The sequence below is a fragment of the Botrytis sinoallii genome (assembly GCF_014898435.1).
Source record: "Botrytis sinoallii strain Bc 23 chromosome Unknown BSIN_007, whole genome shotgun sequence".
In the NCBI taxonomy this organism is placed as follows: domain Eukaryota; kingdom Fungi; phylum Ascomycota; class Leotiomycetes; order Helotiales; family Sclerotiniaceae; genus Botrytis; species Botrytis sinoallii.
In genome coordinates, this window is record NW_024066034.1 from 1,710,396 (window position 1) to 1,735,929 (window position 25,534).

Sequence of the window (25,534 nt, forward strand, 5' to 3'; positions counted from 1 at the left end):
TTATCTCCCTAAGGGGATGATGGAGCAATATTCCAGTTCAACTTTGGTAATCCCAATGGTTTCAGTGATAACGCCTTTCAACTGCTCAGGGCAATAGACGTCGGGTATGTATAGAAATATCAATAAGGGAACCGCTATATGCAGTTCGAGGCAAGCATAAATTTCGAGTTCTCAACAGTAAAGCAATAGCTTTAAAGGTATCTATTTTGCTTCACCAACTTAAACGTCGACATGTACTTAGTTTTCCAAGTTGTTGGAATCTGCCAATCTCAATGCTTCCTCAACTTCAAATGTTTTCCTGTGGCGACAGACACTACTCTTACTGCCAGAATTTCATCTCAAGCGATCCCCTTCTCTATCGCTACTCCCGACTACACAGTCTCAGCCCACAATCACTCAAACTAGACTTCTGCCACTATCTCAGCCATCGCCCTTCCTAAAATGAGTCCACCATTACCGAACAATCTTGAGAGCATGTAAAGCCCCTTTTCCCAATTCTTCGATTCTGTCATATCCAGCAGATATCGCAATGCAACTTCAACTTCATCGTTATCACTCTATTCCTCTATCTTTATAGCCTCTTCCTATCCTCCCACCTCTATCTCCTCTCCATCATGTTCAGCATCCAGACCAATAATACCCCCACGACAAAAATCCAATGCGTAGCCCTGCATCTTAATTCCCTCAATACTGGCAATACGGCGGGCATGCTCCGCGCTATTGTGGGACTTGTTTATTTTCTCAGCATGGCTTTTTTGCTTTGTATCGAGAAAAGAAGTTCATTGAAACATCAAGTTGGGAAGAATGAGGAAAAAGAAAGTAGTGTCGAGGGTGATGCCCAATGGCGAAAGAGAGAGGAGGGACAGGGAGGAGAAGAAAATTGTAGATATGGGTGGATGAGGTATGAAATGGTGGGAGCAGGGAGACTTCTAGAAATGGAACTGAGATTGGATCATGGTGCATTTATTAGGTATGAGATGTGTGTTGGATAAGTAGTGGATAGGATGATCACCGGGAGAGAGGTTTGTGGCTAGATCACCCGAATAACGATTTGGTCGTTGGATATGTGTGAATAAGAATCAATGGGGAGGGGAGAGGGAAAGGAGGACAAAGATGAAGAATGGATTTCATTTCGAATTTTAAAACTTCTAATGCGTGTTTTTGATACCTCATAGTAGTACTCGTGATCATTACATATATGATACCAAACCACAAGTATCTATCCAAGCATTTGTGAAACATCTGTGTCTGGGTAGGTACCTTTCTAAAGTTCAATCCCATCATCTACACATACTTGATTTCTCACATCCCATCTCCCTCCATCACATTACAAGAAGAAGTTTAAACACCATACAAAGTTCAAACTACCACACACCATCTATCTGACCTCACAACCCCGACCTACACATACATCCATTCTTCAAATCCCAGCATCCTCATCTCACCACTGCATAGCGCATTCCTCAAGCCTCACAATGAACATACACTCCACGATCCTAGATTCCATCACCCATCCATCGTCTTCATATTCATACAGAATGCAGCACAGAATACAATACAGAAAAGAACACAAATATAATCATTTCATTTCAATTTTCATTTCATATCATATCATATCTCAATCCATCTATCAAGACATACTCAAGTACATAACACCAGTTCAAACACACAGTCGTCCACCCACTTATCCTCCATTCTCACATCTGACATCTTCTCGAACATACATATAGTTCGACCTTGCAATTCGCAATTCGAATAGGAGATGTAATGGAATGTAAATATTGCAAATATATACTGCAAATTTTCTCTCGTTTCTCGATATGTCGAGTTTAAGTATGTTGGTAATATAATATAATCCCTCGCTTTCTGTATAATGTATAATCTCCATAAGCTCCCACATAGATAGTAAGAGTTAGGTTACTGACTATACAGCATAACTTATCCATACTCGGGTATCATCTGTTTTATTCAAGCTCATTGCCCTAGCGTAGGGTGAGAGATTTCCCGCTCAAATGTACTCGTATGTCCTGCATCGTAATCCAAGGCATCTCTCAAGTTTTGGTCTCTGATACGTTTCGTGGAAAAGTATCGGTACCCTGTCATTAATTTAATTGATGAGACCGTCGATATAGTCCTAGGTCTAAAGCTGTGTATAAGCTAGGTTATTTGGCTAGAAACGTAGGATATTTGCAAAAACATACACGACATCACATATTTTCCTGCATCAATTGAAACACATTTATTTATTGTTGAAAATCGCGTACTCATTAAGTCATATTTGCCTGCCATGACTAGGTATGTGGTGTGTATCTAATCATTTTCTCATGTAAGATGTAAAACGAACGTCCGACGAATCAACCAATTACGCATCAAGGGAATCTGTTGACTACTAATTGCAATGTCGTTTATTGAGGGGCACCGCGTCCAGCACCTGCACCTCTTCCTGCTCCACCTAAGTTTCTAGCCCTGTTGATGATGTTAGAGACGGATCAAAAGGGGATGAATATCTGGGAAGGAAATACTTACATCTCAGCAATAGAAGGATCATTCATCAAGCTTGAAAGATCAGGCATTCCACCTCCATTGCCCCCAGCACCACCACCTCCACCAGCACCAAACTGATTGGCCATCTCGCGTATTCTAGGGTTGCTCATAAGGTTGTTCAATGCATCCGGGTTGCTCATGAGGTTCTGAGCCATGCTTGCAAACATTGGGTTGCTCATGATGGAGCTCAAATCTGGCATTCCACCTCCGCCACCTCCAGCTCCGCCACCAAACATACCCGCCAAACTAGCCAAATCTGGCATACCACCCGCACCGGCACCTGCCGCGCCTCTCTCAGCAACCTCATCATCTTCTCCCGTAGCATCTAGTTCCTGCACTCTCTTCTTTGCAGTCTCAAATCCCTTCTTCATCGCATCTGATCCTCCGTTTCCTTCATACTCAATACCCTGCTCATAGGCCTCCATTGCACCTCTTGCGTCCCCCAATGCGAACTTTGCAAGTCCCAATCTCGACCACGCCTTGGTATATTTAGGATCAGCATCAACCGCAGCCTCCGCATCCGCCTTTGCAGATTCGTGATCCTTTGACGCCGAATAGGCAGCCGCACGATTGCTCAAGAAGATTGGGTTGCCGGGGATAACAGCCAAAGCTTGCGAATACAAATCGATTGCCTTTTTATAATCCTTCTTAGCCATAGCTGCATTTCCTTGACTCTTCAAACCCTCTGCTTCTTTCTTTTCGTCTGCGGTCGGTTCTTTGCCAGTGGGCTTCTCATCGGCGAGTTTGGGAGGAGCGGCGGCGGCTTGGGATTTTCTCAGACTCTCATAGACACTGTAGATTTGGAGGAGGTTTTGGGTATCTTTGGGAGTGCCATCTGTAGGGTCGACTTTGAAAGACTCGGAAATACAGTTCTGGGCAATTTCGATGGATTCGCGCTCTTCTTCATTGAGAGTACCGTCGGTGAGGGAGGTGGAGAGGAAATCAATGATGGAGAGGGCGAGACGTTGCTTGGTGGTCGCCATGGTGGGCAGACTGGAATTCCTTTTGGCTCGAAAATAAAGTCAGAAACAAAGTGATTCAGATATGCGTTTACAGGAATATATCTGCAATTATGGATACGAACTTTTAAGAATTACGTGTTTATAGTTTGAGGCTTTGAGGCTTTGAGTCGATTTATATTATTATCAATGGAAGGTTCTGGTGATGGATCCATTTGGATGGTGGGGTAGCAGCTACTACGGTGAGTATACGAACCTAATATGCATTTGTTTTGTCTCTTCAAATCAACTTATGTTGTATATGTCATACACTCAATCAACAATACTCCAAAGAAATTCATCTATTCGATCATTTAGTTTCTCAATAACTTTTGCTACATGCTCATTGATATCGTTCTCTCAGGCAAGTCTAATCTAACATATGAAAAAATGACTGCTTCAATGTTCTCCTCCATTCTCCTCTCCATTCTCAAGATGACGGTGTTAAGTATTATTGTTTGTAAAATCATTGCCTTGCAGGTTTCTTCATCGCTCTAAGTACCTAGGTAGTTCTTAGAACGACCATATATATTCTCTTGACGTTGCTTCCCAAACATTCTTTCAAAGTTTCTTATAATGATACAATTACAAAGCCTCTACACACAAACCAGACAAATCTGAGGCAGCGATTGCCCAGAGAACACCAGATCGTTACAATGATCCCGGAGCCCTACCACACTTCTAATCGTTTCCGTTCATGATGTCTGAATAACCTCCAAGACATTACCAACAATCTCATCCACGGTCATGCCAGACAAAAGCCTCAAAACTGGTATGTCAACCCCTAGCTCGGTCATCGTCCAAGCCCGGATGTCAACGGCGACCAACGAATCCACCCCAAGGTCGATCAGAGCTGCATGCTCTGCGACGGGCTGATCGGATGGGAGATGAAGACACGCTCGGATCTTGGTGGTGACACCATCTAGGGAAGATCAATACAATTGCTAATCAGAAGAAACGGTGCTCACTTACCCCGGACTATCACTTCTGCTTCATCAGTAGATTTAGACTCTGATAATTGAATTCGAATTGAGGCATTGCCTGTCTTCTTTTCAACTCGATCATCCTGGTGCAACGGTTTCTGCTCCCAATAGCGCGAGAACCGAATATTCTTCATCCAAGCCGCATTGTCCGCTTTATCAGTTGTGATTCTGGGAATTCCTGCTGTGATAACAGGCATGGAGTTGCGCGGTAGTCGACCAGCCAAAATCCCTTCGGCAAATAAGGCGTGTAGCTGTCGCTCACCCATGGGCAGACAGTACGCATCCAATCGTTCCATTTCCTGTGCCGAGTATGTTGATCGTTGCCGCTTCACATATCCAACATCTGTCATGCGGGAGATCTGGATTACTGAGCCAGCCAGCTTGTGCTGTTGCCGGCGCACGATTAGTGCCTCGGATGCTACATTGGCGGCGGTGTAGGCACTTTGCCCGAGATTACCTAGTGTTGCCAGAACTGAAGAGAAGGCGATGAAAAATAGCAGGGGTTGGTCGCCAACTAGATCATCTAAGTTCTGCAGACCTCGTACCTTGGGTTCGACAACCTGACTGAATTCCTCCGCAGTTGTTTTTTGGAAGAAATTCTCGCGCATCACCATTGCACCACTGGCTATGCCATCGAGAGGGGGATGATCGTTTGTGATGATGGTGTGTATTTCTTTCAAAGAGGCCGCATTGGTGACATCGCTGGTGCAGTTAGCTTTTGTATCAGATACTAGAAGTAAGCGGGGAAAATATTCACATACCCTGCTAGAGGAACAATATTGACTCCACCATCCCGATGTCTGTGGACCCAGTCAGTGGGCATGCGAACCTGTCGACTGGTAAGAACAATCGTTCGAGCACCATGCAAGACCATCCAGTCGCAAAGAGACTGTCCCAGATCTCCCGTCAATCCAACAAGCCAGTATGTTCGATCGGGGCGCAGAATATGCTGCGACGTATCTACCGATTGATAATCAGCGAGGAGTGGAGTCCCGCACGACCAATTTACGATCGGAACGCTGGAGAAATCCCTGGGCTTGTGGTTGAGTAGCTCTGCGATGCTATACTCCGGAAGTTGGACGGGAAAATCTAATTCGATATACTTTTGAACAGCAGCATGAGCGCTTGTGAGCAGCTCAGTCATGTCTCGTATTGGCTGAAGGGAAGGAATTGAAGATGTGGCCGTAATCGCGGAAGGAAATGTGAATTGCTGGCAATGGAGGGGCAGACAGTCTAGCACTTTAGCCGCAGCGTCTTTTTCTGAGAGATTGATGAAAGTGTCAATTCCTTTGGGCAAAGTAGATGTAATGAGTCTTTTTGGAGCCTGTGGATTACAGTATTGCCATAACGCTGTGGTGGCCAACTCCTTCGTTCCAGTTACATAGTGTACTTGAAATTGTTTTGCATGCAAGTGGTATGACCAAAACTTTTCATAGGCGGCTGCAACAGAGTCACCGGCATAAAGCAAAACACGATTTCCGGGGGTAATTCTATCGACAATGGACTTGATCAACAGGTCGGTGGCCAAAAGATCTAGGTATTGAGGGTGGCTGGAGGTCTCAAGATCAACAGGAATTGAAAGAGACATCGGGACAGTCAGGATAGATGACAAGGTGTCAGAAACGGCGACAATCACTTCTCCCGAAAGGCTGTCCACACCTTGGTTAAGATATACTGGCAAATTATGGGGAGGTATGGCTGCTAGTGCCGAGCGTGTCGTGCGGATGACACGAGAACTGCCTTGATAGGAGCGAAGGGGACCCTTCGCAACCAGCATGAAGTTATCATTCTGCCATTTCAACTCAGTTTCATCTTCATCCATATGAACCGGAGCGGTGATCTTTCTCCTCCAGCTGTTCAACCGGTTATTGGCCGTTCTCAGAGGTTGTAGGCGTGGAACCAGGACCCGACTCATTGCATCAATAACCATCTCAGGTTCCGTGGTCCAGAGTTCATCATTATCGCGACCCTTTGCCAGGCGTAGAAGATTATTTGCAATTAATGATACCACCGTGTCAGGTTTTGCTTCGCGATTCAAGTCAATCATCTGCAGACGCAAATGGGGCATTTCATGTAACAAAGAACGAGCCAAACCAGTGGACAGCCCGGACGAAGCATTTCCACTTAAGTAATCATCCGTGACCCAAAGAATATTTAGAGCCGTTCCTAAAAGGTTTTGAAGCCCTCGCCACGCCTTTTCAGATGGTTGAATCTCCAGATGAGCCAAATTAAGCACGGTAGCTTTGTCTGGCAAAGGCATGTCATCTATTTCAGCCAGGGAATTGAAATTAGTAATGCGGCTCGCATGAGGAGCCAACAATTTCTTCAGGAGTTGCATGGTATCATGGGATGGAAAGTCAAGATCGGTGACGATGATCAAATCCTCCAGCACTGGCTTGCTTGATAAGAGTGGCTCACGGACTAATTGAACCCGATCGTCGACTGCTTGAGAAACCATGACACTGATAGGCCATGTGATGGGATCCTTGAGCGGAGTGTGTGTGTCAACGCCGGAGAAGCCGGTGTTGGCTAGGGCCTCCTGCCATGCCTCCAGAGAGACAGTTGGCGAATATCGTCGTCCTTCCTCTCGACCTGCCCACCAACCGGTAAATCCTCCGAAAATCAAGCCCAAAGCCATTGGTCCATCTCCCAGGACCTCTGCAAGTACCAGAAAACCACCGGGCTTCAGTAGGCGTCGGACTCGCCTTAAAGCATCACTAAGAGATGATGCCACATGCAGAACTGCGTATGCAACAATCAAGTCATAGGAACCTTCGATGAACCCCTGATCCATAGGATCTTGGTCGAGATCGAAGGTCTTAAATTCCATAAAATCGGCATACGTGGAGAATTGCTGTGCTGACTTCTCGAAGAAACCAACTGACACATCAGTGAATGTGTAGCGAGCCAGAGACGAACCTAATGCTGGCAACACTGATCTTGTAGCACAACCGGTGCCCGCTCCAATCTCAAGTACATTCAAACCTCGATAGCGATGCGAAATCTGGGAGATAATTTCTCCTAGTGGTTCCTCAGCTGGAGCGCAGACCATGCTATTCTGGTACCAGTCGCTTAAAGCATCATCCGCCATGAAGCTTTGTAGCATTGTGGTATCTTTTCTGATAACTGGAGGGAGAACCTCGAAGGCCATTTTGATCAATCGGAAATCGATATCCTCAGCGGAGTATTGGCGACAAATCTGCTCAATCTCTTTTTCTGTGTCAGAAAGCCAGGATGATGACGCATAAGGATGCTTGCCCAAACGCACAGTCTCTTCGAGCCAGGAACAATAGTCTAGGAAAGCGCCATGATGAGGTTCAATTTCGATTGTTTGAATCCTCTTGCCTGTCTTCTGATCGATAAACTTGTGGCCGATCGTTCGAAGGTAATACAACGATACTCTCTCCCACTCGAGAGTTTTTGTCAACGTCTCGGGGGAAGCCCGGCGAGTACCCAGCGCTAGCTCGCCGTTAGGCTCGGAAACTCCCCATACTGTCTCTGAAAAGAGTACCAGGTCATTGTTTTCGGTAGCAGGCGACACAGGCATGGTGTTAAGTCCTTCCATCTGGATAATTCCTTGCCCAGAAAAGTTGAAAAGAGTGACATCCCCGCAAATACCGCTGTTGTCGGCCTTGCGCAAATAGCTGTCTACGCCGAATGACCCTTCACGCCCCAGGCATGAGAGAGAAAAGTCCAAGGTCACCTGATCAACAGATACTGGCATGTAAAGATTCCACATACTCTCATCGTGATGATCTGTAAAGGCAGAGAATAGAACCTGAATGGCATTGTCTAGCAAGGCTGGGTGAAGAACGTATTCATTGTCCCCCGTATGGTCCCAGTCGATGTCTGCGACTGATTGTCCCAGAGATCGACGAAGGCCGCGAACGCGTTGAAACATTTCTGTATATTCGTAGCCCAACTTGGCTAGATGGTCATATACTTTGATATGGTCAAGCTCCGTCATGGTGGAGGAGAAAGGAGCTCTACCAGGCAAGAGATCATCAACAGGGGAGCCCATCTCGAGCATAATGTCCATAGTGGCAGCTGTGGAGAATTTCCCATCATCTTCCGTAGGAGGAATGTCTACACTCAACTTCGCCTGTATGACAGAATCTTCGTTCTGCGACACATTCATGGTGACCGTTATGTTGGCCCCTGAAGTTTCATCAATGCGAAGTGCTTTAAGAAATTTGACGTCCTTCAGAGTGATACTCTGAATAGATTGCCCGGCGGCGAACTGTCTACAAGCCTCCAAGGCCAATGCAATGTAGCCCGTGGCGGGAAAAATAATTTGACCTTCGAGTGTATGACCACTCAGCCAACCCAATTGGTCAATTCTCAAGTCATTGGACCAACGATACGTTGAGCCGATGTCACCATCGCCAACCCTGTATCCTAGTAGGCTATTGACACGTTTTTGAGACGTTTGCTGATTCCAAATTCCCTTCGTCGAATTGATTGAAGGTGGTGGCAGCCAGAAGCTATGCCGATGGTCCCAGGCATAAGTTGGGAGGCCAACGAGTGATAGCTTTGTGTGTTTCAAAGCATCAAAGCGTGGAACTCTTGCACTTCCCAAATGTACCCACAAGTCCCCGACGCATTCAGAAAATGCTACCAGATCAGTCTTGGCTCGGTTAAGAGTGCTAGAGTATGGAGGGGGATTCTTCCGCACAGTTGTTATCGTCTGAATGGTGGGACCCTTTAAAGCAGGATGAGGACCAACTTCTAGACAGAAATTGATATCGGGTTGGAGAGATACCGCATTCTGAATGGCATGATGGAACATGACTGGATTTACCAAGTTATCAACCCAGTAGGATGCTCCCAATTTTTCAGAGCCCACAGAAGAAATAGGTTCTCCCGATTGAACACTTGAGTACCAACAGGGGGCGTCGTTCGAAGGGCGCAATACTTCAACTTGGCATTCTTCGAGCGAAGCCTGATATGCCGAGGAGCACTTTGACATATGATGTGAGTGATATGCGGTTTCAACATTGAGAATCCGGTTGAAGATTTTGCGGTTCGCTAGCTGGGCTTGAGCTTCCTCTATAGCATCTGCATCACCAGAAAGAGTTACACTAGATGGAGAATTTACAGCCGCAAGGGATAATCGGCCCAGGAATTCGGTTGCTGCTAGCAATTCCTCTGCTTCATCCTGGGACAATCCTGCGGCTAACATCCTACCTTCCTGATTAAATGATGATATGAATCGGGCTACATGTAGACCTCGATAAAACGCAATTCGGATAGCATCAGCTGAGCGTAAAAAGCCGGCGAAATATGCTGCGGCGATCTCTCCAGATGAATGGCCAACGACTGCAGAAAATGAGACACCATAGAATTCCTGTAATAGGTGGCCGAGCATTAGCTGGATGGCTGTGCAGGCAGGTTGACAGATTTCTGGAGTATTGATTCGTGACTCCTTAGATGGCCGCTTCAACTCCTCTCGAAGACTCCATGTCGGGCGATCGCCTTCCGGAAGTGACTGCAAAGCCGTGTCTAAATCATCAAGGAAAACAATTAAGCTAGGATTTTCAGCCAAAAGCCCAATTCCCATCTGGGCCCACTGCGCACCCTGACCGGTGAAGATGCCGAGAATTTTCGATTCTTTCAGCGGGGATTGATATCCAATCAATTCTGATTCGAGCGAACTCTTAATAGCTTGCTGAAGAGATGAGATCGAAGAGACGGGAAATCGAACACGAACAGGGAGGAGAGATCGGCGGGATGCCAATGTGGAAATCAGCTCCGTAGAATCAATGGATGGGTTTTCGTGTAGATATTTTTCATATTGTTTCAACATTGAAATCAAAGATTGTTCCGAGGCAGCAGAAAACACATAAGGAAGGGAAGATTCACTTGTTGGTAACAGAGATGCCTCTTGACATCCATTTTTAGTTGGTAGCGGTGCAGACTCTAGGATGACATGGGCATTGGTTCCTCCAAAACCAAAGCTATTGATGCTTACTCGTCGGGGAGTGTTGGATGCCATCGTGGGCCATGGCTGTGCGCTGGTAGCCACGTTCATGTTGGTACAGAATGGTGCGACCTTGTCATTCAATTGTTGAAATCCGAGATTTGGCGGGATAACGCCGTGCTGTATGGCCAGAGACGCTTTTAATACTCCAGCTAGTCCGGCTGCTCCTTCTGTGTGACCGATGACAGTTTTGATGCTCCCGACTAACATACGCGCCTCATCGGGCTGTGATGATGTGAGCGAGAAAGCCATGGCTAAAGCTTCGGCTTCCAAGGGATCCCCCGCTTGAGTGCCTGTACCATGGGCCTCAATATATTGTGGTCGGTCGGAAGGTTTCGTGGGATCTAACCCTGCTCGATGATAAACATCCCGAATGAGGCTTGTCTGAGCAGATGCGCTTGGCAAGGTAATCCCACTGGTTCGTCCGTTATGATTGACGCCAGTTTCTCGGATGACACATTGTATATTGTCACCATCTGCCAGAGCAAGTCGGAGCGGTTTTAACAGCATGGCAAGAATCCCTTCGCCCCTTGCATAGCCGTCGGCATTGGTATCCCACATCTTGCAGCTTCCTGTGGGGGAAAGCATCCCCATGTTGTTAAAACCGATAAATGGGCGACCATCAAGAAGCAAATTGGCCCCTGCTGCCACAGCAAGAGTTGACGAGCCACTCCGCAACTGCTGCACTGCATGGTCTAGAGCCACCAGACTAGATGAGCAGGCAGTATCAACGGTAACTGAAGGCCCGTGCCAATCGAAGAAATATGAAATTCGATTCGACGCCTTGTTTGGGGCAGTGCCGGTGATATGATATTTGGGGATAGCCATGTGATCCTGGCTGCTGAGTGAGAGATAGTCGTGAAACATCACTCCCGTATAGACCGCGGTATCAGAGCCGCGCAGTGTCTCCACAGGAAGTCCCGCTTCCTCTAGAGCTTCATATACTGTCTCGAGCAATAATCGGTGCTGGGGGTCCATTGCTTGTGCTTCCAACGGACTGAGACTGAAGAATGATGCATCAAATTCTCGCACATCTTGTGAGAGAAAATACCCTCGCGGCAAGGAATCATGGCGCGAGGCAGAAGCTCGATCCGGGGGGAACTCCTGAGAAACATCGTAAGGGGTGTGAAGAAGATTCCAAAGTTCAGAAGGAGATTGACATCCTCCGGCTAGACGACAACCACTACCGATAATGGCAATGGGTTCATTCATACTGATTTGGAAAGATGTTGAAATCAATTGATGAGAACATATGCGGGAATGTCCGTATATAAGGTATTTAATGTGGTTGAAAATTGCCCAGTGAACTGGAATACACGGTATGGGATAATCCCATCTCAAGAAAGATGTACGGCAAAACCCCGAATAGCATCATCTCATGTATTGATGCCTCGACAAGCATGTGACATGACGAACTAGCATCATTGGCCCCAAACCCTATGCTAGTACTAACCTACGAAATACATTGAACAGCAGTGAACGGAGCCCACAATACCGAAAATCTGATTGCGATTAAAATCATATGAGATGCTCAAAGCTCAAGCACCCCTAGCAGATAGTATTCAGAATGATTCTGATTGACTCGATTTTCTCCGACTACATCTGCCGATGCATCGGAGGAATCCGATTTCTGATCGATTTGACCAATTGAATGTGCTTCTTTGATTAGCTAGTTCCTCTCGCTACTGCAGGAGAAGGGGTTGGAAAAATACTAACACGTACAACTCCTCCCTCCAGCTTTAGCCTATATTTTTTTCCATTAATTAAAGTTTGAAGCTCTGTGAGGGCTATGCAGCTCACACTATAATTCAGATCGCTAAATCTCTATGCCAACAAATCTTGTACTTGATATACAACCTGCGAGTAATGTATAAAATCAAAAATATATCTCGTTCTTATTTCATACAAAACTAATGATATTTTGGGTATCAATACATGAAATGTTGCTATATGAGGTTATTACCGTATATTATAACCTTAGACAACAACACAAACGACATACATTAGCAATAACCACCATAATCTATACTTCCGCTCATTAACAAGATTCTAACCAATATAGGTACCATCTGACTCATGCCAGATATTCGTGCTGGCTGAAAGTATGCAACACCGACGCTATGAAGACCAGATTACTCCTCTTGCAGCCCACTATCTTGTGGTATATGCATCTCATTTCGAAATTGTATACTTTCTGGCCACGTGGGTACCCGTATGCCTGTTTGAAGAAGCAGCAACAGAGACGCATCACATCTCGGGTGTACCGGATTGCGTGGCTAATGCATTTAGCATCAAGACCCCTGAAGCAAATCCTTCAGAATCTCTCACATCAAGCTTGGGGCAGTCTGCAGGAAATTTGACACCTTGCGCACCATAGCGGGGTCGCGGGAAATCTCATGCCCGCCATTTGTCTCCACAATGTGAGCATTGGTCGCGGTGCAGAACGTCGTCAGAATAGTGGATTCACCCCTGTATGTATCCTTGGAGCCAATGACGTGCAAGGAAGGAATATCGATGCAACCCAAGGGATTCCAACGCAAAGGAGACCTTCCAAAGGGCCATAGTAGCTCTGTTTCTGAATCCCAGCTACCCTTGACTAGTGGATGGTATGCAGCTCCAAAAACACTTGTAATATCATCTGTGGAGCACACCACTTTTGAGGCTTTTGATGGCCCTCCAAGTGATCGACACTTTCCGTCATGTGATAGTGTAAATCCTGGGCTGTCTAGATCCCAACATTGAATTGCGCAAAAAAACACGGCACATCGAAAGTCATCTCTGGGATGCTGGCGGGTGGAGTCGTGTAGAAGGAACGAGGCTGCAAGTGCAGCTCCTTGTGAGAATCCTAGAATTCCATCGAAGGGACCTTGCGTGTCGATGAAGTCTTCCAAGTGGTCAATCGCTGCCAGTACGGCATCTGGAGAAGGAACGGTAAAATAGGAATAATATGGTCCCGGAAAGAACATTTCGACTCCTATTTGTGACTGTCAGTTTTATGATACAAAGAGGACCTGTTTGAAGTTCCTGACCTGGCGCAGGCGGAGTCTCTATTTCTCCCTGAAAAAAGACGAATTCATGACCTGGAAGTTGACGCCTGATCATGAACAATTGGGCTTCGAGAATGGCCTTCCCAGTACCGATGCCGTGCAAACATAGGAATCGCATAGTTACAAGAATTCAATTTGTGCGTATCTGAATAGTTTCGAGATTGTTCGGTTTACGAGAGGCCTTTTTATATAGCCCAATGTCTTTTACTAGAGACTGTTTCTGGATAAATAGTTAGAAACTATGGTTGACACCTGCGATGGTACTTGTTCTGAAACCTTATATATTGATTTCATAATTATACATAAAGTCTATGTAAAACTACATTTTATCTTGGTTTTCATTAAGAACTAGTTAATTGATTAATTAAAATGATACTTCTTCCAGGTACCACCACATTACACTAGTGATGGTTGTTGAAATCTAAGGTGATAAGTTAAGTCAGTGAAATATTCTGTGTTATTCAGGACCCAAAGACGCTTTCACGTGTTACAATGAGCATTCACCTTAGAATCTAATCACTCCGTAACACCTGCATGTAATCTTCAAGTGAAAATTATCTTTTCGAGGTCAAAATGTAGTTCTAACTAGTACCGATCACGAGTGGCAGAGTCTATAATCTGCAGAAGCATGCCTTAACTTGTAACCACCACCAGTGGGTGCACGGACTCACGGGACAACGTGACAGCAAAGCACAACTTCATACCAAAAAAAGTGATTTAAATAATTCAATTCAAATTCGAATTTTGAATTAATTTCATTCAAATTGATATATTATATTTTTCAAGCATCAAAGAATAGTTTCCTTGAGGCTAGTTTTGAAAAAGCAAGATTTGAGCTCAAAAATTTAATAGTGCGTTTTCTCACCAAAAAATTTGGTGGGAGAATATATATTCTATTATTAAGATTTCGATTTTGATTCTTTTGATTCAAAATTTATTCTATATAAAATTTTTATGCTTGAAAACTATTTGTCTCAATTTCAGATAAATTCAATAGTAATTTTAATTTTAATTGAATTATTAAAATCGCTCTTTTTGGTGTGAAATTGTGCTTTCCCTCTTCAGTGTCCCGTGAGTCCGTGCACCCACTGGTGCACCTCACTTGCAGACAATGTGTCCAGGATATCACACCGCAAGTTCAAGATCTATCTGAACTTTCAGCTGTGTAATATAAAACAGTGAAGTGATCTAGATCAGCAGGTGTAGAGCATGCAGTGCAACCCAAGGGAAAGACTCTTCAGCTAGCCACCAGATTTCTTTATTTATAGCCTCGGAATACAGTAAAACCCAAAGTCGATCTCGGTATCATCTCACAGTTCTCTTTTCGTCTCTCTATCACTGAAGCGAGAGCAAAATGGCCAAACTCGACTCAGAATTCAAGCCCCCTCAATTCAACTTCGTGCGCGAAGTTGTTGATCAATGGAGTCGACATCGTGGAGACTCTCCCGCATTGGTTCTAGTCACGCAGAAAAGGCGCAAAGACGTGTCTTATCGTGAGCTGAGTGAGCGCTCTATACAAGTTGCATCGGCGCTTTCTGAGCTAGGACTTCGACCAGGAGACACCATAGTGATTTCGGCAGCACGGTGTCGAGACTGGTACGAGATTCTATGTGCCTGTCTCCGCAGTGGAATTATTGTCTGCCCTGTTGCTAGTGGACTCTCTGGTGCAGATCTGGAACATCGCATTAAGAAAGTTCACGCGAAAGCATTCATCGGCGACCTTGCTCAGGTGGAAAAGGTATTGCTTGTCAGACCCCGTCTCGCTTCGCTACAGCACATGATTCAGATTGGTTATGATGATAGGATCGCAGATGCGATCGACTACTCGGTCTTGGTAGCTACAGGTCAGGCAAATATAGTGGACACAACGATCAATTCAGTGGCAAACTCCCCTGCCGTCCTGTATTTCACATCCGGCACGACTGGGGAACCCAAGACCGCCCAACACAGCCAAGTTTCTCTGGCTCTAAGTAGCAAGATTGCTGGAGAACACTGGGCTCAGCTTTCTCCCGGTAGCCTGTTCTGGAGTCTTTCAGAAGTTGGCTGGGTGAAAGGCTCATGGGCTGTATTTGCCGCATGGAACCATGGGGCTGCATTATTGGTTGATGAAACGCCGAGTCAGATGTTCGACCCCATTCATACGCTCCGAATCATGCATGAATATCCAGTCACCAACTTTTGTGCCACTCCAACAGCCTACAGGCAATTAGTCACGTCCCAAAGTCGGGAGTTTGCGGCTTCGCATCCTCCGCAGATGATCAAAATCTGCATCAGTGCTGGCGAGACAATCGAAAGCACTGTGATCAAGGCGTGGGGGGAGATGACGCGAGGAGCAACAATTTTGAATGGCTATGGTTTGACAGAGACAGTTTTCCTCTGCACGGAGACCATAGATAGCCAGTGTCCAGGATCAATGGGGAGACCACTCCCAGGCATTCCACTGGAGATCTTAAGCGATGACGCGGAGGCAGTGGTGGTTGGAGAGGAAGGTGCTATCGGAGTGTGCCTTTCTGACTGCAAGGATTCCATATACGACGTCTTCAATGGTTACATAAACGAAGAAGGTGTTGTTACTCGACCAATGGTACGAAGTGCAGCCGGAAAGGAATATTACCTAACAGGAGACCGAGCTTATCAGGATGAAGAGGGCTACTTCTGGTTCAAGGCTCGGAAAGATGACATTATAAATTGCTCGGGATATCGTATTGGACCTAGTGAAGTTGAAGCAGTCTTGCAGAGTCACCCGGGGGTTCTAGAATCAGCGGTGGTTGGTATTCCGGATGAAGAACGTGGGTCTATCATTAAGGCCTATGTTGTCTTAAACGAGGGGTATGAGACTAGACCTCCGCGAAAGCTGCAGGTCGAACTTCGCCAGCATTTCCTGAACAACAGTGCATCCTACAAATGTCCCCGAGTCATTGAATTCATATCCGGAGCTAAATTACCTCGAACGGTCACCGGGAAAGTACAGCGACATGAACTTCGAGCCTGGGAGCAGAGATCCAACCAGTGACATCACTTTCTCTACGTGTTCTTTATGTATTCCTTAGCCTTAAGAGTAATAAATTTGACGATCAATATAAACTATGCAGATTGCATATGCAACTACGATCGATATCCACTATCGAAATTGCATTTGCAAGGTGAATGATAAACAGTTTAACCCCGCCTGCAGTCATATTGTTTCGTAAAACCTTATGAAGTGGAGACATGGAGCGATTCACCTACCAGATGTATGGCTCAGCGACCAGGGATACTACAAGCCTATTTTTAGCGATTAATTCTGTTGAGACAAATGCAAGCTAAGGTTATGGCCATCAACATTGAGCAACACAAGTACAATTTATATTGCGATTTGATGTAGAACATTATCCGTAAATGTAGTTTTTCGTGAAATTGTAATGGTAAATTGAATTGATGTTGAATTTTAAGCTATGTGGGTTCACCGAGTATACCCGCGGAAGAAACAAGCGGCCTTTCCCAATTGAGCTTAGCTCGACCATCTCGTTGTCTAGAACTATTCCTCACAACATGATTCGTCTAAATGTAAACATGGCCACCACTGACTGAAACCGTGTTTCCATTGATCCAACTGGCACCAGAGCTAGCTAGGAAGGCAACAACATTAGCCACCTCTCCAACAGTACCGTGACGTTTTGCCGCACTCGGCCCATTGACCTGTGTATCCCGAAATTCATCTGGAATGTCTCCTCCCTCGACACTAGTGTCAATCTCACCCAGGGCCAAGTTGTTGACTGTCATTTTGTACGGGCATGCGAGTTCATGCGCCCACTGACGTCCCAAGCATTCCAGAGCAGCCTTGGTGGATGCGTATAGGGAGAGATTGTTGATACCTATACGAGATAGTCCCGACGATCTGCAATGTTTTGTGAGTTGCTTGCCATCAAACAGATGTTTAGGAGTACAAACATATTGATTACTCGGCCATCTTTTTCGGCGATATGAGGGAGCAAAGCTTGCACAAGAAGATGTGGTGCACGCACGTTGACCATGTATTCACTTGATCGAATTGTTAGTTTGTAAAACGAAATAGCATGTTTCAAGGAAACTCTTCAAATGCTTACTGATCAAATAATGCCCCATCCAGTTCTAAGACTGGTAAAAATGGAGGATATGATGCAGCATTGTTGACGAGAATGTCAATCTTGCTGACATGGAGTCCTTTCAAAGCCTGGTCGATAACACGACGTCCAGCGTCAAGCGTCGCAAGGTCAACTTGCACCAAGCAGGCTGCACTCCCTAATTCGCTAATTTGACTTGCGACTTTTTCAGCTGCCGGAGTACTTTTATCGGAGTGGTACACAATGGCAACTTTGGCACCGCGCTTAGCAAGTTCCAGAGCAATGCCAGCTCCGATTCCACGGGAACCGCCAGTCACTATGGCGGCTTTCCCTTCGAGGGAGATATTGGGGGGAAGGTTAAACGAAGTCATTGTCAATTTTCTTAGTTGAGTAGACTGATTGAGGAGGAAACTGAAATCTGATGGAGGAGTAGAATTTCAATACCTTGGGCTTACTGAAAAAGTATAAAGCTACGTTGTTATGAATCTTCATGAATGAAATGTGCCACAAAATTCATCTGTGATAATCCGCATGGCGTGTCCCTTGCAAACATGGCTGAAGTGTTTCTGCATTGCATATCTTACGCAATGCGTGTTCCATCGTCGTACAGAGCCGTCGGCGGCAAGATCATGCGCGATGTTTCTTTCAACTCACTCAACGCTTGAATGAAGAATGCAGAATGATCTGGCCCTGCAGAATACTCGGCTGCTGCTTAAACTACATGCGCACTACGAAAAGGATATTTTGTAAATCCTCCAGACAATTCAGTATTTGTTGTTCTCGTATCATTAGGCTATATTGCCATAAAATATGCCGTGTGATGTAACGTTGAAGTTGAATATTGAATTATGAAGAATGGTATGGTATGCTTGAGTCAGTTCCTGTCAAATGATCTGCCCCCCTGGTCTAATCGGCTGCATTTCTCCACCCCTCAGCTCCCCTCTTTTTCCCCACATCCATATTCCCCGTCCACTATCAGCTTTCACTAGCAAAACTCAACTCTGAATCATCCGAATCTCGAAGTTCTAAGTCCTTCTAGAACTCACATTCTAAGTGTTTCCATCAAAATTCAACAGTAAATGAGTCGCGTTTTAGGCTCGCTCTACCCCTCACTAATGAACGATTGAGCTCTGACGCGGTCATTTAGTGAACACAAGTTATGTGGGATTTTTAACGAATTCCTTTTCTTCACGTTGATTGAACTTGGCATTGTAGGAGATCTCTGCAAGAGACTCACTAACTCGAACATAGTCACTGTGTATTGCGAATCACTAGTATGAGATCGCGAGTTTCTAACTTGGGTTAGGTACAAACATAGATTAGGAAAGTCGGTTTTTTCGGATGTAGATTGTGAATGCGATGGACTAAGACCGATCAATCTAATCCAAAATAGGAAAATTTCCCTTAAAGGTAACCTGTTGATATATAAAACCATACAATATAATGTGTTACTCTAATAAACAAAAGATTTACTGAAATAAAATTATTCTTTTAGCAGATTTACTCGTTTAGTCCTATACATAATACCACAATACTCAATAAAAATTGAGAGTCCTATCACGCACTATCTCAAAAATATTACATACCTGCTGTCAAATGTGATTCATGACTTTGGTGTAGTGGACCCTTCATATGTGACCAGCAACAATTGCATATTCATTGTTGATAAAGGAATGAATTGAAAATTAAAGGGACGATTAGCTGTCCTACTCTTTTCTGTTTCCTCAACTACGCTTCTCAAACAATCTTTGCGCTTTTTTTAAATTCCACAAAGATGGGCTCCACCGTGCGAGAAAGCACTTGCTATGATTCGACCTATCTGGCCGAATACTACGACATCTGGACAGGCACGCGCAATGACACCAGCTACAACTCAGATGCGCTCATCCAGATGGTCTATAGAGCACCATCGTCACATATTCTCGTGCTTGATGCTTGCACTGGCACTGGCCGGCTGATTCGGGCAATCACTAGCTATGCGAAAAATCAGTCTGATATTTCCCTCGCGAATGTGGAGTTCATTGGACTAGACAATGAACCCCATATGATTGCGCGAGCGGAGAAAATAAATTCAAAGCTACCTGTTCAAGCTGGCTGTCGAAGCATAACTTGGCTTCTGGGCTCAGCGCTGGATATGTCGTCCCTTCCCGACTTTCAAACAAAAAAGGTTGACCTTCTCACGATTGGCTTCGGGAGTATTTCGCACTTCTACCGACCAGGTCAACCTGAGAAGTTCCTAGAAGAGGTGGCTCATATCTTGACTCCGGAAACAGGAATAGCTCACATCTCGATTGTGAGCAAGCTTATCGCAGATCCAGAGTTGGGTTTGGATAAGGATATAACAGATCCTTTGCCACCTAGTGAACATTCTAGTGTCGAGTTTCCAGGTGTAGTTTATCGGGAGAAGGTGTAGAAAAATGGCGTTCAGGGAAATACTTGGCGCGTGGTTAGAGACATTGAGGTCTGGAAGGATGAGACTTTAATCGAGAAGAATCTGGACACAGCTTTGTTTCGTGTCTGGACTGAGAAAGAGTTGAGGGAATTGGTTTCTGGAGCTGGCTTACAAGTATTAGAGATAATTCCCCAGGAGGTAGATACGTTATTTGTAGTTGGTTTTTGAAGTTTTGTAGCTACACGCGAATAAAATCAACATATATTTTTCGTGCAAATAACCTGGAATCATTTCAGTGCACAAAGAGCTGAGTGATGCCCATGTGTACATTGAATTGCCGATCAGAGCAGAGAAATATATATATAGACACTCCCTCTTCAATTTTTTTGCCCAAATCACATATCATTTCCAGAATTCCTTTCAGTCCGCACACGGTTGTTCACTATGGGAAGCATCGGCGAAACCTCGGTGCTTAGAATTCAATCCCCCCATGACCTCATCAAAGATTCCTGGTGTCGGATCCTCGGTCTAGACGATGAAGATGTTGAGCCCGACTCCAACTTCTTTGCCCTAGGCGGAGATTCTATAGATGCCCTAAAAGTAGCGCGGCTGGTCCAGCAAGCTGGAATAGCCCTAAACGTGAATCTAATGCTTCGTCATCCCCAATTCTCGGAGATGGTAAAAGCTGTTTTGGAACAATCGCTACAAGAAGTGAAAGAAATTGAACGCCCCGAAGACGCGGTCTCTACCCTATTCATTCAAATCCCGGAATCTCGGCAGCACGAGGTTCTCTCCTCAGCGGTGCAACAATGTCACATTTCTGAGTCGGAGATAGTGCGTCTATTTCCCTGCACACCGATGCAGACTGGTCTTGTGGTCCTTACAGCTCGACAGCATGATCTATATTGGGCCCAACAAAGCTTTGAAGTACCGATTGACTGGCCAGTTGCCCAAGTAGAGGCTGCTTGGAAACGGGTGGTCGAGGCGAATGAAGCACTTCGCAGCCGGATTATACAGCTGTCTGATGGTACTTGTTATCAAGTGGTACTTCACTCAGAAACCGGCACAATGAATGAAGAGGCCAAAGGTGGTAATAGCAACCCCCCATTTGGACAGCCTCTATTCTATTGTTGGATAAAGCTAGGACGACTTCAATGGCGTGTCCACCATGCTGTCTACGATGCGTGGTCACAGCGGCTGATATTTAACGCGTTGGTAGATGCTTATCAAGATCCAACCAATTCAAAAATTATTCACCCTCCCTTTTCATCCTTTGCTGGATATCTGGCGCAGATGGATTTGAGTCAATCTATGAGCTTTTGGCGCCAGCAATTGCATGGCTTTGAGGGACAGTCATTTCCCCGGCCTCTAGCAACGGACGAGCCACGAGATCAGGCCCATGTTTCGATGGAATCTACATGGGGCCAGAATCAGCATCATCTCGGGTTCACTGCCGCAACGGCCATACAGACAGCATGGGGTATTGTCCTTACGCGCTATAATGAAGCTTCCGATGTTGTTTTTGGGGTAGTAAGCATGGGAAGAAGCGCCGCAATTGCGGGCGAAGATGTCGCCCGCATCATCGGCCCGACAATTGCTACTGTTCCCTTTCGTTTGCAACTGGAGGAATCTACCACCGTGAAGGAATCGTTATCGGCTACACAGTCGCAATATGGAGACTGTCTACCTTATGAACATGTTGGTTTGGCACACATCTCCTCCCTGGGGGATTCCGGGCCAGCGCAAGCCTCCCGCTTTCAAAGTCTATTGGTGATACAGCCCGAAGAAGTTGATGACAGCCCTATCCATGAGATATTGGATGACCGACGAGATGATTACATGGAATATCCTCTGTCACTTGAATGTTTTCTCGGCTCAAATTCTATTCGCCATGTAATCACCTACAGCAAGGCCGTCATGGGACGCTGGGAAGCAGAACGACTCCTTGAAAAATTCATACATGTGCTAAATTGGATCCTCCGGCCATCAAATCAAACGTCTCTTGTATCACAACTAGACATGTGGACCGCGAATGATGCTAAGATTATGCAGCAGTGGCATTCAACCCCTATCGACTTGATCGAGGAATGCATTCACACGTTGATTGAGCAGCGTTCAGTTATGGGCGAGTGGGAAGATAGTCCTGCCGTTTGTGGATGGGATGGCGAGTTTTCGTACAGTCAATTGCTCTCGGTGTCGAGCTGTTGGCTCGACGTCTCCGTGCTGCTGGCGTGGGTCCAGAGATTTTGGTGCCTATAGCCCATGAGAAGTCCTGCTGGACTCTTGTAAGCATACTCGGAGTTCTTCAGGCGGGCGGTGCGTTTGTTCTGTTGGATAGTGGACTACCTGTAGCTCGCATGCAGACTATGATTTCTGTGGTACAAGCTCCTTTAATTATCTGCTCTGAAGCTCTTCAATCCAAAGTATCTGGCCTAGCAAATCGAATACTGTGCCTGGATTCTGTGATGCGGAAAGAGCTGCTACAGGAGCAGCCCAAGAATCATGTAGATGTCTCCTTATCCCCTGGTGTTGCGGCGAATAATGCAGCCTATGCCGTATTCACATCTGGCACCACGGGAATTCCAAAGGCTGTGGTAGCAGAACATCGTCAAGTTGCTACTGCATTCCATGCACAGGCCATGCAGGGTATGTTCCAGCGCAATCGTCGTATGCTGCAAGTCGCGACCTATAGTTTCGACCCATCAATTGCGGACATGTTGGGACCACTGTTCGTGGGAGGAGTAGTATGCATTCCGCGAGAGGAAGAGGTTCTCACCGCACTAGCAGGCGTTATCTCTCGGTTCCAGGTAGACGTGATTGATATTACTCCATCAGTAGCTAACATCTTGGACCCACTTGAGGTCCCGAATTTAAAGGAGTTGCGTCTGGGTGGAGAGGCTGTAACTGCGACGCAGCTGAAACGATGGACCAAAATACCCCATTTTCAGTTTCACAATAGTTATGGTCCCAGCGAATGTTGTGTCACCGCGGCGCTGACTCCACCGCTACATCCATCAGTGAACCCCTTGAATTTTGGTTCTCCTGTCGGTTGTCGCATGGTGATTGTGCATCCTGATAATTGTAGTCAGTTGGTGGCAGTGGGGCTCGTAGGAGAACTCGCGATTCAAGGCCCTATCGTCACTAGAGGATATCTAAATAATGCAGATGCCCAGAAAAGAGCGTTTGTTGAGGTATCTCCATATGAAACTTTTTCAGAAGCTACACCACCCTGGGCGTCAAGAGTTTATTTAACTGGAGATCTGGCTCGATTTGCACCAGATGGGTCTGTGATTTTTGTTGGTCGTAAAGATCATCAAGTCAAATTGAATGGACAGCGCATTGAGCTTGGAGAAATTGAAGCCACTGCCACAAAAATCGAAGGGTTGGAAGAGGCTGTCGTGATGATCATCAAGAGCAATGGCCGTGCAGAGCTGGTTCTAATTGCTCAGTGGAATAATGATTCCATATCCCAACTAGGGGGCGTCCAAGACAGCAACATCCACAATATCGATAGCTTGCAAGAGATGAAGATACTAAATCTCCCCGATATATCTGCCACCACCCTGCGGCAACTCGCGGCAATGCTACCTCCATATATGGTGCCGGCCGTATGTCTTCTTACAGACCGCCTCCCTTTATCACTGACTGGTAAGACGGATCGCAAGGGACTTCAACAGTGGATAGAACAACAAGATCTCTCGCCATGGCGAAGAACTATCGCAACAGCTACAATTCCGGCTGCTGATACTGTAGCCCGACGACTTAGCCGGCTACTAGAACCTTTCCTGCCGGATGGGTCTATTGAAGACCCAGAGAATCCTCCTGATTTCGCTCCCGTGTCAGCAGGACTAGACTCAATTCGCATGGTCTCGTTTGTGCGCGCGATTAACCGCACCTTTGGCATTCTCTTACCACTAAGTCGAATTCCTCGCACCATGCTGCTTACTGAGTTGGCCATCGTGGTGAAAGAATTAAAATCCCGGAAAGACACAAACGAAGAAGAAATAATGGAGAGTGAAGATATTGAACCCATGCTTCGTGATCTTCAGAAGGGGATCCCATACCATTTCGCACCTGGCCCAACGCCTCCCTCCGCTATACATAACGTCTTTTTGACAGGTGCAACAGGCTATGTCGGGACTGCCATTCTCCAAAGACTCCTATATAATCCTTCTCTCCAGAGAGCTTATCTTCTTGTTCGAGCAAAGGATGCAGCTACTGGACTTGAGCGTGTGCGCGCTGCAGCCATCAAAGCCGGGTGGTGGGATGAGGCTCTACATTCTTCCAAAATCCAAGTTTGGTTAGGAGATCTCTCCAAACCAAAACTCGGCCTCAATAGCACCCAGTGGGAACAGCTCGAAGGATCCAATGCATCCACCAATGCATCTCAGATTACTGGAATCATTCACAACGGAGCTCTCGTACACTGGCAGTACAGCTACTCTGAGCTCCGAGCAGCCAACGTAGATTCTACTACACAATTAGTCTCGATAGTGACACGGAATCCACACATTGCCCGCTTGGAGTATATATCCGGAGGTGCGCAATGGAATCCATCTGAAGAGGAGACTGTTTTTTCCACATCCACACTCCAGCGAAAGCTGCACGAGACAAATGGTTACGGACAATCGAAATTGATCGCCGAGCAAGTCGTAGCAGCAACGGCAGCACTGCAAAAATCAGAGGGAATATCAGGGAGTCGACTTGGCATCCTGAATCCGGCTTTAATTATTGGTGGACCAAGTCATGGTCATGCGGCTAACCTCGATGACCTGATCTGGAGACTCATTAGCGCATGTGTGCTCGTGGGCGAGTACTACCCCGAGCCCGAGGAGTGGATTTACGTTTCTAGGGCAGAAGACGTTGCTGAGATGACTGTAAATGCCTTGATTAACCCCACGGTGATCAGGAGGCAAAGAAAAATGCTGAACGGAATTCGGGTAAGGACTTTTTGGGAGGCCGTCAATGCTGCTCTTGATACTCCCTTGCATGCCAGCGAGACTTATGCTGTCTGGCTTGGTAAGCTAAATGGCTCGTTATCCGAATTTGGTGATGAGCATCCATGTTGGCCTGTTATAAATGTCATTGAGACGATGGGCCCAGGACTCCTTAGCAGTCCGGCTCCTGTGTGGACTAACGCCGATAATTGGGAAGAGATGGAGCGGGTCATGGCTCACGCCGTTACACTAAATGTAAAATACTTGCAAGACCTTGGGTATCTTGGAAGGACTTGGTCTGGTAAAGACTTTCCTGGGGGCTTTAGGAGGAGAGGTTGAAATCTTTGTGAGTTTGCGGGGAGGCAGGGTTTGTGTCCCACATTTCTTCGGAGAAACCTTGGCATTTTCGTAGTCAGATTTCATTTGATAAGTGACTAAGGTATCTACTTAAAGTTTGTTTTTGGGAATTAGCTTTCTTTCGTCTTGATTTGTTAGACGTTAACTACAACATTAGTATATCAGTCTCGTTCATTGAAATGCCGATTAGTCATTTTTTGTTTCTAAACGAAAA

The 25,534-nt window shown here is 45.9% G+C and overlaps 7 protein-coding genes across 7 annotated transcripts; 3 read left to right on the forward strand and 4 right to left on the reverse strand.

The window, feature by feature from the left end:
• Positions 1–2,405: 2,405 nt before the first annotated feature.
• Positions 2,406–3,527, reverse strand: EAF02_004929 (uncharacterized protein; the record flags this gene model as incomplete). The annotated part of the gene is made up of 2 exons (XM_038900977.1): positions 2,406–2,466; positions 2,527–3,527. 2 exons carry the CDS (start codon positions 3,525–3,527, stop codon positions 2,406–2,408), a joined length of 1,062 nt encoding a protein of 353 aa, XP_038759489.1.
• Positions 3,528–4,237: 710 nt separating this feature from the next.
• On the reverse strand, positions 4,238–11,717 carry EAF02_004930 (uncharacterized protein; the record flags this gene model as incomplete). The annotated part of the gene is made up of 3 exons (XM_038900978.1): positions 4,238–4,464; positions 4,515–5,227; positions 5,287–11,717. The coding sequence occupies 3 exons, from the start codon at positions 11,715–11,717 to the stop codon at positions 4,238–4,240; spliced, it is 7,371 nt and encodes a 2,456-aa protein (XP_038759490.1).
• Positions 11,718–12,829: 1,112 nt separating this feature from the next.
• On the reverse strand, positions 12,830–13,670 carry EAF02_004931 (uncharacterized protein; the record flags this gene model as incomplete). Its single annotated transcript, XM_038900979.1, has 2 exons — positions 12,830–13,479; positions 13,535–13,670. 2 exons carry the CDS (start codon positions 13,668–13,670, stop codon positions 12,830–12,832), a joined length of 786 nt encoding a protein of 261 aa, XP_038759491.1.
• Positions 13,671–14,906: 1,236 nt separating this feature from the next.
• On the forward strand, positions 14,907–16,565 carry EAF02_004932 (uncharacterized protein; the record flags this gene model as incomplete). The annotated part of the gene is made up of 1 exon (XM_038900980.1): positions 14,907–16,565. The coding sequence occupies one exon, from the start codon at positions 14,907–14,909 to the stop codon at positions 16,563–16,565; it is 1,659 nt and encodes a 552-aa protein (XP_038759492.1).
• Positions 16,566–17,092: 527 nt separating this feature from the next.
• Positions 17,093–18,005, reverse strand: EAF02_004933 (uncharacterized protein; the record flags this gene model as incomplete). Its single annotated transcript, XM_038900981.1, has 3 exons — positions 17,093–17,429; positions 17,483–17,572; positions 17,638–18,005. The coding sequence occupies 3 exons, from the start codon at positions 18,003–18,005 to the stop codon at positions 17,093–17,095; spliced, it is 795 nt and encodes a 264-aa protein (XP_038759493.1).
• Positions 18,006–19,408: 1,403 nt separating this feature from the next.
• On the forward strand, positions 19,409–20,047 carry EAF02_004934 (uncharacterized protein; the record flags this gene model as incomplete). Its single annotated transcript, XM_038900982.1, has 1 exon — positions 19,409–20,047. The coding sequence occupies one exon, from the start codon at positions 19,409–19,411 to the stop codon at positions 20,045–20,047; it is 639 nt and encodes a 212-aa protein (XP_038759494.1).
• Positions 20,048–20,470: 423 nt separating this feature from the next.
• On the forward strand, positions 20,471–25,302 carry EAF02_004935 (uncharacterized protein; the record flags this gene model as incomplete). The annotated part of the gene is made up of 2 exons (XM_038900983.1): positions 20,471–22,174; positions 22,207–25,302. The coding sequence occupies 2 exons, from the start codon at positions 20,471–20,473 to the stop codon at positions 25,300–25,302; spliced, it is 4,800 nt and encodes a 1,599-aa protein (XP_038759495.1).
• Positions 25,303–25,534: the final 232 nt, after the last annotated feature.